General features: G+C 44.5%; 1 protein-coding gene across 1 annotated transcript in view; it reads left to right on the forward strand.

Moving 5' to 3' along the window:
* The window catches only part of PRSS8 (serine protease 8), a 158,663-nt gene extending 150,964 nt beyond the window's left edge, over nt 1-7,699 (forward strand). Inside the window, exon 6 of the mRNA XM_033944009.1 lies at nt 6,787-7,699. Within this exon, the coding sequence (XP_033799900.1) occupies nt 6,787-7,107 (321 nt within the window). The 3' untranslated portion in view covers nt 7,108-7,699. The remainder of the gene's footprint in view (nt 1-6,786) is intronic.
* Nucleotides 7,700-10,733: the final 3,034 nt, after the last annotated feature.

Below are 10,733 nucleotides of genomic sequence, written 5' to 3' on the forward strand. Positions count from 1 at the left end.
CAACTGGGATCCGCTGAGGAAGTTTTGTGCAAGGTCGGAGTCGCTACTTCCAGAAGGGAGCGCTGAGAATGCAGGAGACAGAAGCAGACGCCTCCCCCCCCCCTCAGCGCAACACCGGCACCGAGGGAAAGGAGGACAGCTTCCCCCGGAGCTTTCAGTATGGCGCGTCTTGGGGGGGGGGGAGTCATTTATATTTGTTAAGTAATATAAAACTGTCAGTTTGGGAGAACAAATCTTTTTTTTCTCTATAAATAGTCTATCTCAAACCCCACAATTTCCTTTTCTGTTGAACTAAAGAATGGCATTTATTTTAAGCAAGATTAATTCTAATTTGAACAGGATAGAAGTTGTTTCTCTTGGTGTCTAAACCCTTCTTTCATGTAGATTTGTTAGAAAATGGGTCACATTTTACATAAGACCTGCATATATTTGTGGTTGGGTGTGAAAAGATGTGTGTAGGTGAGTGTGGGGTGGGTAGATGTGCGTATGTGGTGGAGGTGTGGTTGGCTGGGTGGGTTTGTGGAAGGGGTATGGGGATTGGTATATATGTGTATGGGGAAGAACAATAATCCTCTATAATAAAACCCTAAGCGCACAAGCGCACTTAGGGTTTTATGTATCCTGCCTCCGTGAGGTGTGCTTCTGTGCAGAATTCGATTTTCAAACACAGAGGCAGGGAGAACATGGAGGCAGGGGACACGCTGGCAACTCCCCCCTCCCGCCCTCATTCACCAACCGCTGCTGCTTCATCTGTGATCGCCAGCTGTAGCAAACCTTGCAGGCCACTGTGCACCTCGATAGCACGTTCCTACTGATGCATGGTATCGTGTCACAGGAAACGTGCTACCGAGGTGCAGAGCGGCAGAGCGGCCTGCGAGGTTCGTTACAGCCGGTAGGCTGTTTTAAAAAAGAGGAGCCGCATGCTGGACAGGGGGAGCAGGTAAGGAGTGCTGCTGGACAGGGGGAACAGGGAAGTGGGTCAGGGGGAGAAAGTAAGGAGTGCTGCTGGGCAGGGGGAGCAGGGAAGAGGGTCAGGGGAGAAAGTAAGGAGTGCTGCTGGACAGGGGGAGCAGGGAAGAGGAACAGGGGAGCAGGTAAGAAGTGCTGCTGGACAGGGGGAGCAGGGAAGAGGGACAGGGGAGCAGGTAAGAAGTGCTGCTGGACAGGGGGAGCAGGGAAGAGGGACAGGGGGAGCAGGTAAGGAGTGCTGCTGGATAGGGGGAGGTAAAAGGAAGGGAGAAGGCCTACTGCTGGACAAGTGGAATAGGCAAGGGGTGATGGTGGACAGCTGAGGAAAGAGAGACAGAAAGCGGCCAAGGAGAGAGAAAGAAAGAAAGACACACACATCTATTCTAGCACCCGTTAATGTAACGGGCTTAAAGACTAGTAAGATATAATATGTATAGGCAACTTTCAAGGTGAAATTACTTTTTATCAAACCTGTGACACTCGGCACAAAAGGAAATATTTCAGTATCTTTCTGCTACATTTTCTTGATTTGTGACTGTATTGTTTGGTACTTGAAGATCTTCTCTTTCTCCACATAGTGGCATAGAATAATTACTTGACACTGATATGTCTAGCAGTGCCATTCTCCTGTTTTCACTTTTACCACTATCTCTGGTTTTCTTGCATTGAGCTTGTTCATTTAAAATAGTCATAACCTGCCTCTCCTCAGTTCTATGCGAGGCACAAAATAAACATATATAATAAAATCATGATATAAATAAATCACAATAAAACAAAACATAAAACCAATCCTAAAACAAAAACACAAAATACATACAATACACAATAACTGCAAAAAATAAACATTCAGAATTAAAAATAAGATTAAAAATATAGCCCCCTTTACAAAACCGCAATAGCGGTTTTTAGCACAGGCCGGTGTGCTGAATGCTCTGTGCTGTTCCTAATGCTCATAGGAACAATATGAGTGTCGGGAGCAGCAGAACATTCAGTATGCCGACTTGTGCTAAAACCCACTATTATGGTTTTGTAAAAGGGGGGGTATAGTGATTAAGATAATAAAGAAGGCCTCAAAAATTTAACAAAGAATAGAAAGCCTGTCAAAAATTTTTTTTACCTGTTTTCTAAAACCACCGTAATTTTTTGTTACACCTCAGTAGGCAATTTATTCCATTCCAATGGCCCCAAAAGATAAAGTGTTCAATTGTAATGTCTGTATTTAATAACTATACTTTTCTATACAAAAACCCAACAAGCATATAGGTAAATGACTTCAAACATTAAGGGCTCCTTTTACAAAGCTGCGATAGCATTTTTAGTGCATGCTAAACCCACGCTACGCGGCTAGAACTAACAATTATTAAACTTGAAACTCAATGCTGGTGTTAGCGTCTAGCGCGCGGGGCAGTTTAGTACGTGCTAAGCATGCACTAAAACCGCTAACACAGCTTTATAAAAGGAGCCCTAAGTCAAAGATCCCTAAACAAACAAGCAACTTTAAAAATGAAGAGGGAGAAAAAAGCCTCAGAACCCAACCTCTACTGTTTTCATCATCAATGGTAGGACTTAAAGGGTGAAAAAACCTCACAGGCACAAAAAAAAAATATCTCTTGCACTCAAATGGTTCTTTGTGCAATGCAAACAAACACCTAAAAGTGCAAATAAGAACAAAAGAGCTTTTCTGTACAGAAGACGATCAGTCCCAGCAACAATGGTCAGCATTTTGCGTTTAATGCTGCCTCAGGGTATAGATAAAATACCTTGTACAAGCTGTTCTCTTGTTACCACCTTAGGGGGCTTAGGCGTCTGAGGCAGTCAGGACCTTAGACTCCTTCTGGTGCATCCCAGGATGCACCGGGAAAGGGGAAGGCCCGCTATTTTGGAGTGGTAGGCCTGCAAGCAGGAGGGATTGGGCAGGAGGGATTCCTTCTGCTATGATCTGGTTTTTAGGTATGGGGGAGGTTCAGGGATGGCAGGGGGCATCCCTCCTGCCAATTTTTTATTTTTATTTTTAGGAAGGGCAATAGGGGAGGGGTTGGTTGGGAAATTGGGGGGGGGGAGTAAGTTTGGCAGGGGGGGTCGTGGCAGTGGTAGGAGGGAGTGGGCATACCCCCTGCCTCTATTTTGGTACCGGGGTCGTCAGAAGGGAAACATCATCGGGGTTTGGAAGGGAGGCTTGCATATTACATTACATTACATTATCAATGCTACTGGCACCTCCAGACCTGTTGTTAAATTTTTAGCATTAAAGGCCGGCACTTTATTTTTTGCCTCATCAGGCAATGTATGAGCATCACCTGAAATGCTCATTTTAATACATTTTGAAACAGTTATCAGAGTCTGCTACAAGCACGGAAAAGACCACGATTAGCCAATTTGTGCATTGGTAGCTGAATTACTTCTATGCTAAACTGGTAATATCTGGTTTAGCATCGATTGTTAAAGGCATTGTTAAAGCTTAGAGCATCGGGGCCTGAATGAGTATGTTAGAGCGAGAAACCTGGAGATGTAGGAGTCAGAGGGTCATCAGCATGGATGTTAACGTCACCAAGGATAAGGGAAGAGATGAGGGTTTGAGAAAGGAGAGCCAGTAGTCAAAATTGGTGCTGAAAGAAGAGAAAGACTTATCAGGGGGTTGGTAAATGACTGCTACTTGGAGGGGTAGAGAGAAGTGAATAGATGGATGGAGAGGACTACACAGGAGGGAAAACAGTGAGACTGAGATGGAAGGAGGGGTTGATATCTACAAGATGGCGAGAGTAAGAGCCCAACACCATCTCTACAACCAACTGGGTGAGGTTTATGTGAGAAAAGGTAGTTTCCATGACACAGGGTGGCAGCTGAAGCAGGATCTTCAGGGCAGATCAAGATCTCAGTTAGTGCCAGCAAGTGGAGAGTTCAAGAAATAAAAAGGTCATGGATGAAGGTAAACGTGTTAGAGACAGAACAGGCATTCCATAGGGTGCATGAAAAAGGTAGAGAGGAGGGGAGAGGACAGAAATAGGAATACAACCCACATAAGTAGAGTGAGGGTTGATTGGGAGAACCAGGATTGATAACCCCGGCAGAGAACAAGAGAAGTAAGAGAATATGGGTGAGTGTGGGAGAGGCATGGGGGGCCATGCCTTGGTTGAGATGTACACAGGGAAAGTGGGGATGGCTGGATGAGAGGGAGAAAGTGTTAACGCTTTAGGGCTGAGAAGACAGTGGAAGACAAAAGAGAGGGTGAGGTTGTGAATTCAAAAAGTGAATGATGTGGGTGGTGGTGGGGGGATTCAGTGGTTTGGGGTGAAGAGAGAGACTGGGAAAAGTCAGTAATAGGAGAAGGAGGTGATGCACAAAAGTCATGGGGTGGGGGGGTGAAAGGGAAAGATTGGGCACCAGGTGAACAATGAGATTTATCCTTCCCCACTCCCTTTCCTAAAATAAAAATTAGCAGGAGGGAAGCCCACGCCCTCCTGCAAGCGGATGCCCCCCACCCCCGAATCTCCTCTGTATCTGTTGACACAGTGGACAGCAGGAGGGATACCCAGTCCCTCCTGCTCACAGATCTTCCCTTTCCCAGTGCATCCTGGGATGCACAGGGAGGGGCCTAAGGCCCTGATTGGTTCAGATGCCTAAGGTCCCTCCCACAGGAAGGAGCCTTAGGTGTCTGAGCCAATCAGGGGCTTAGCCTCCTCCTTCTACATCCTGGGATACTACTATCCAGTTGTGTCCGACTCTTGGATACACGGTAGACCAGCCTCGCCATGCTTCCCAATTGCTTGATGTTCATTCCCGTGTTATTTTTGATGGTATCCAATCAATGGGCCTTTGGTCTCCCCTGCTTCCTTTTACCACTGGATTGATGGATTGAAACATTAGAATTTCTTTGTTTTATTCTCTATTCCTTTCCTAATAACTCTAAGCACTATATTGCTGGGGGGGGGGAGGTTGGGGAGGGGGGATTTGTCATTGCATTGTCCATGATGGCATCAAAATCCTTTTCCTCAATTGTGATTCTAAATATGGAACCTAGCATCATGTAGCTATAATTTGGGTTATTCTTCCCAGTGTACATCACTAGGCACTTGTTCATGCTCAATTTCATCTGCCATTCGGATGCCTAGACATCCAATTGACAAGGTCCTCTTCCTGCAATTTCTTGCAGTCCACATGTAATTTAGCAGCTTTGAAGTTTTGTTCCTATTTCCAGATCATTATACTGTAAATATTAAACAGCACCTTTCCCAGAACAGATCATTGTAGCACTCCACTATTCACATTCCTCAATTTAGAGAGCTGACCATTTGACCATTGTGTATCCTTTTTATTTTTTTTTTTACCAGATCCTAAATCCACAACAGAAGATAGCCTCCTATCCTATGGCTTTTACATTAGAGTTTTGGATTGCATCATTAAACTACCATGCTTTATGCTGCATAAAAACAGCATGGCAATTTTGTTTGCCTGTTGATTATGGGTTTTTCTTAAGGCAGCCAGATCTGATTGCTATTTTGAGGGGGCTGATCAGTACACAGCATTATGATTTAGCACAGCAGTTTGCTCAAGGTTTTCTCATACTAGTTTTTCCTCACTCCAGCATAGTGGACTGGTATGCAAATTGCATAGAAAGGACTCAGCAAAAAAATTGGTCCCAATGTAAAATGCTGGATTTTTATGACAACTCAGGTGCAACTCAGGGTTAGAAACTGCCATTTTTCAAAAGTAGTCAACACTCCAGCATTCCAACATTGGGAGGTGTGCAGTGGGTTTCTGATGGACTGGGGTGAGATTCTGAGGGGAAGGAAAGGGTCTGCCTGGACCCCCAGCATACATATTTGTGGGAGTGGGAGCAGGTGCGGAGGAGCCATTTGGGTCACCAGAGAAAATTTTCAGGATGAGGAATTGAGGGTCTAGAGCAGACATGGGCAACTCCGGTCCTCAAAGGCTGGAATCCAATTGGGTTTTCAGGATTTCCCCAATGAATATGCATTGAAAACAGTGCATGCAAATAGATCTCATGCATATTCATTGGGGAAATCCTGAAAACCCGATTGGATTCTGGCCCTCGAGGACCGGAGTTGCCCATGTCTAGTCTAGGGGCTGCAGGCCACTAGGTACATTGGTAGGAGTCAGGAGTGCAGAGTATGTGGGTCAGAATGACTGAGGAGAGGATGCAATGAGGAACATTCAGTCTGCACTAGTGACACATGGAGACCCATGTGGGCGGGCATATATCTGGTGCATTCTCTCATGTTCATGCACTTTTTTGTACTAGGTCTACTTGCATACTATTTGGTTACTGCATTGGGGAGGAAAGCCTTAGCATTACTCTTGCATTAGTTATCTATATGTTAAATGCAGGTGTAAGGCTCTATTGCAAGTTTTCGCCATTGGTCCCAGAGTAAAGAGAGTCTCTGCTTCCTGACAGAAGCTCTGATGAGACCCTCCCATTTTATGTTTCTTGGGGGAAGAGGGCACCAATCTCATCCTTCAATTTAGGCTGCATTTTGGCAACTGGCTTCCATTCTAGTTTCATCTGAGAAAGACCACTTATTTTGAGGACCCTTTCTAAAATTGCTGCTTTAGAAGCCCTGAATTTGAAGTTATGCCACTGTCCTCAGAAGCTTTCTAGTCAGGAGCTGTTGAAGTCAGCACCATAAAACAAATAAAGGGAAGAGAGAAAACCCAAAAAGGCAGAACAGAATAAATATGCTGTCCAATTAAAGAAAAAGAAATCAGCCTAGGATAGAAAGCAATTGTATTCCAGGTTCACAATTGTATTTCAATGTATTGTTAATGATTTTAAAACTAACTTTTGTCTTTATTTGTTAGGGTGATTCCGGAGGTCCTCTTTCATGCCAAGTTCAAGATACCTGGTACCAGGTAGGCATGATCAGCTGGGGAGACAAGTGTGGTGCCCAGAATCGTCCTGGTGTCTATACGCTGACCAGTGTCTACGCAAGCTGGATACAGGAAAATGTGCCAGATGTGCAAATTGATAATGTTATAGTGCCTGCCACATTCACTCCAGAGCCGGAAGATGGTTGCTGGACTGTTGATGGGACCTTTCACCCCAATTCAGGCAGTGATCTTGTCGCCATGGCTTCCCTAACACTCATTTGTTTGCTTGCACATTTAATGGGCATTTTCTAAGTTAGGCAGTGCAAGGAAGGAGTTACATAAGCAAAAGTTCCTTGATCTTTGAACTGAACCTCTGACCACATGGGGAAGAAGGAAATGTATCAGAGGAACATATATTTGTCAGAGCACCTTGAAAGTATTTCTAGCTGTCCATTCTCATTCTCAACTATAGAATTAATAAAATGGTGCAAGGCGGCTAACTCCTATTAATACCTGTAGGCCACTCTTTTGGATAACCCCTTTTTTTAGTGAAACTCTACAATTGTTCACAGGAACCAACTTTTCAAAATTATTGAATGTGCTGATCAAAACATAAAATTCCCAGTCACTAGCTACAGTGAAGAGGTTAAATCAATACTAGGCATTTTGACTATCTTTCCAATGCTGCCCTTAAGTGTTAGAAGAAAGAAGGGTGGAGAGCAACAAGTCAGTGTCTACAGGGTGGGCCTCAAGCCATATTTGCCTAGTGCACCCAATACCCTTTCACTGGCTCTGATCCTACAACCCACTAACCCTGTCCAAAATGGTTCATAGTCTAAAGCGCGTGAGGACAAAGGCGCGCAGACAACTGAGCGCAGGACTTAATCGTGCCGAAGAAAATCTGTATTTTAAAGGGCTCCGACGGGGGGTGTTGGTGGGGAACCCCCCCACTTTACTTAATAGAGATCGCGCTGGTGTTGTGGGGGGGATTTGGGGGGTTGTAACCCCCCTCATTATACTGGAAACTTAACTTTTTCCATTTTTTAGGGAAAAAGTTAAGTTTTCAGTATAATGTGGGGGGTTAGACCCCCCCCCCAACATGGCAGCGTGAGGCAGTGCGATCCCTATTAAGTAGAGTGGGGGGTTCCCCCCCCCATACTCCCCGTCAGAGCCCTTTAAAATACGGCTTTTCTTTGGCGTGATTAAGCCCTGCGCTCAGTTGTCTGCGCGCCTTTGTCCTCGCGCGCTTTTGACCCGTCACCGTCCAAAATATATTTGACTAACACAAAAATACATTGTAGTTTTCTCACCTCTTTACCTCTCACATACCTGCACAACATTATATCTACAAGACATGCTATAGCTATGAGAAACAGAATCTGACATAGTAAATGATGGTAGATAAAGACCTGAACGGTCCATCCAGTCTACCCATTAGTTATACCCATTAAAAATACATGATTAAATTAACTTGTCTCTTCTTTGATATTTCTGGGTCATAGACTGTAAAGGCCACCTGATATTGTCCTAGGTTCCAAATGCTGAAGTTGCCATCCAAGCTCACTCCAGCCTATCCAACCATCCTGTTTGCTGGATATCTACCATAAAATCTGGCCAGTAACATCCTCATGTTCCAAGTTAGTGGAGTTCCTATTGATGCCCTCCCCAGCCCATCCTACACCAAATCACCACATATGAGAGACAGACTGTTCAAGTCTGTCCAGTACCAGCCTTAGTTCTTTAATTTAAATCCTTCATTTTCTAATTAGAGTCTCTATCCCACACTTTTTTGAATTCCATCAGTTTTCCTCTCCACCATCTCCATGAAAAAGAATTTTCTAACATTGCTCCTGAGTCTTCTTTCCTGCAACCTCAAATTATGCCCTCCAGTTTTACCATTTTCTCTTCTCATATATTTAAACATCTCTATCATATCTCCACTGTCTCTCCTCTCCTCCAGAGTATACATATTTAGGTCCTCCAGTCTCTTCTCATATTTCTGGTTCAAACCCCTTACCATTTTTGTCGCCTTCCTCTAGATCACTTCAAATCTTTTTATATCCTTCAACAGATGGATACAGCCTCCAAAACTGAGCACAATACTCCCGAGTATGGCCTCACTAATGTCCTATATAGGGGCATCAACACCTCCCTTCCTCTGCTGGTTATTCCTCTTTCTATACATGGCACTTAATGCAACTGTTCACCTTGGAAATGAGTGAGTAGGTGGGCATAAGTTTCATTGAAAGCTCTACAGATCTATTTCTTAGGTTTAGGCCTAATGGTAGGGTACTTGGTGCCCTAGGCAAATCGAACTCACACCACAGATCCTAACTTACTTGTTGCTCTCCACTACTCTTTATCTTTTTCATTCATAAAGCTACAACATGAGGATGCTCAAAATAGCTTGGATTGCCAGACATCTGGGAAACCCAGGCATATCCTCTTTTTAGAGGACCCTCCGGGTGCCTGGGTGTGTTTTTCTTTTTTTAATGGAGGAATCTTGTCTGGGTTTATCCAATTCTCCCCGACTCACCCACCTACCTCCTCCCCAGGCCTGGCCAATGTAATTTAATCTTTGGGCAACTGGCAGCAGCAACAAGATGAGCTTGCTGCTGCCAGCCTGCCCTGTCAGCCTACAAGGGAAATCACTCCACAGAAGCAATTTCCAGGGCAAGCCAATGGCAGCAAGCTCATCTTGTTGCTGCTGCCGGCTGCTTGAAGATTCAATGCAGTGGCCAGAGAGGAGATAGGTGGGGGAGTCGAGAGCTAGAGAAAGAGATCATGAGGGAGTGAGGCTGAAGAAACAGCATGGAGGGAATGAGGGAGGGAGGCTGGCTGGAGAAGCAGCATGGAGAGAGTGCTGGAGAAAAGAGCATGGAATAGGTTACTGCTGGATGGAAGAGGAGAGACGGAAACAGCAGGAGAGGAGGTTCGAAGGAGAGAGAGGGGCACCTATGGTAGGGGTTGAGGGTTGGAAGTGAGAGAGAAGCACCTATGGGGAAGGGAGTTGGAGGGAAAGAGAGAAGCACTAAAAGGGTAGAGAAGATGGGAAGGGGGACTAAGGAAATGGGTGGAGTGTGAGCGAGGTCATGTGTTCTCATTTTTGTCTTCATAAATATGGTAACCCTAAAAACAGCAGGTATAAAACCAGCACTCCCTGATACTGTTGTGATGATGCGCCATGTCATTATCGACATGTGCTGTCCTGAGACCACATTTTGAATGTTATCCATGATGCCACACAGCTGACTCAGTTCTCTCTTTGGCTGGCAGGGTGTGGGCAGGACTGTTCGAGCTGAAACACATCCTGTGCAATACAACCCTAGTGCTTCTATCCTGCCCACAGCCAAGCAGGGAAGGCACTGGACAGGACACAGTTTTGGAACTCCTACTTCCCTTGTGCCCTGGGAATGAGAATCCCTCCCAGTTGGCTCTACTCACTGTTTTAGCCACCCCCCCCCCACTCCAATTCAGGCACCCCAGTGACCCCGTTGACTTGTCTGATTCATTAACTGGTAAAGCTGGTCTGTGTAGGGATACTACATTTGAAAATTTGGGTCTCATTAATATTACTTACTAGCACAGATCACACCCCAAAGATATTAAAATCTTAAGTTAGGGGAAAAAAACATAGCTCAATTTAATGCATAAAACATATGTAAATGCTGAATCCAGAGTTGTTAATTCCTCTTGTGGCCAATTCGGTTTGGTTTTGAAGTAAAATAGCTGAGATAGGTCTGTCCATAATATATTCAACCATTATATAGAAATAGTATAAATGTATGTAGTGTACAGTAAGACGTACTGTAAATTAAATTGTTATATAAAAAACCTTGAAATTTAAGATGACAAACTGGGGAAAGCATACATGTATGATTCATGAAATTCTCTCTACTATTAAAAAGCAAAGAAATCAGGGGCAAAAACAAAAACAT

The sequence above is a fragment of the Geotrypetes seraphini genome, chromosome 5 (genome assembly GCF_902459505.1).
Source record: "Geotrypetes seraphini chromosome 5, aGeoSer1.1, whole genome shotgun sequence".
Classification (NCBI taxonomy): Eukaryota; Metazoa; Chordata; class Amphibia; order Gymnophiona; family Dermophiidae; genus Geotrypetes; species Geotrypetes seraphini.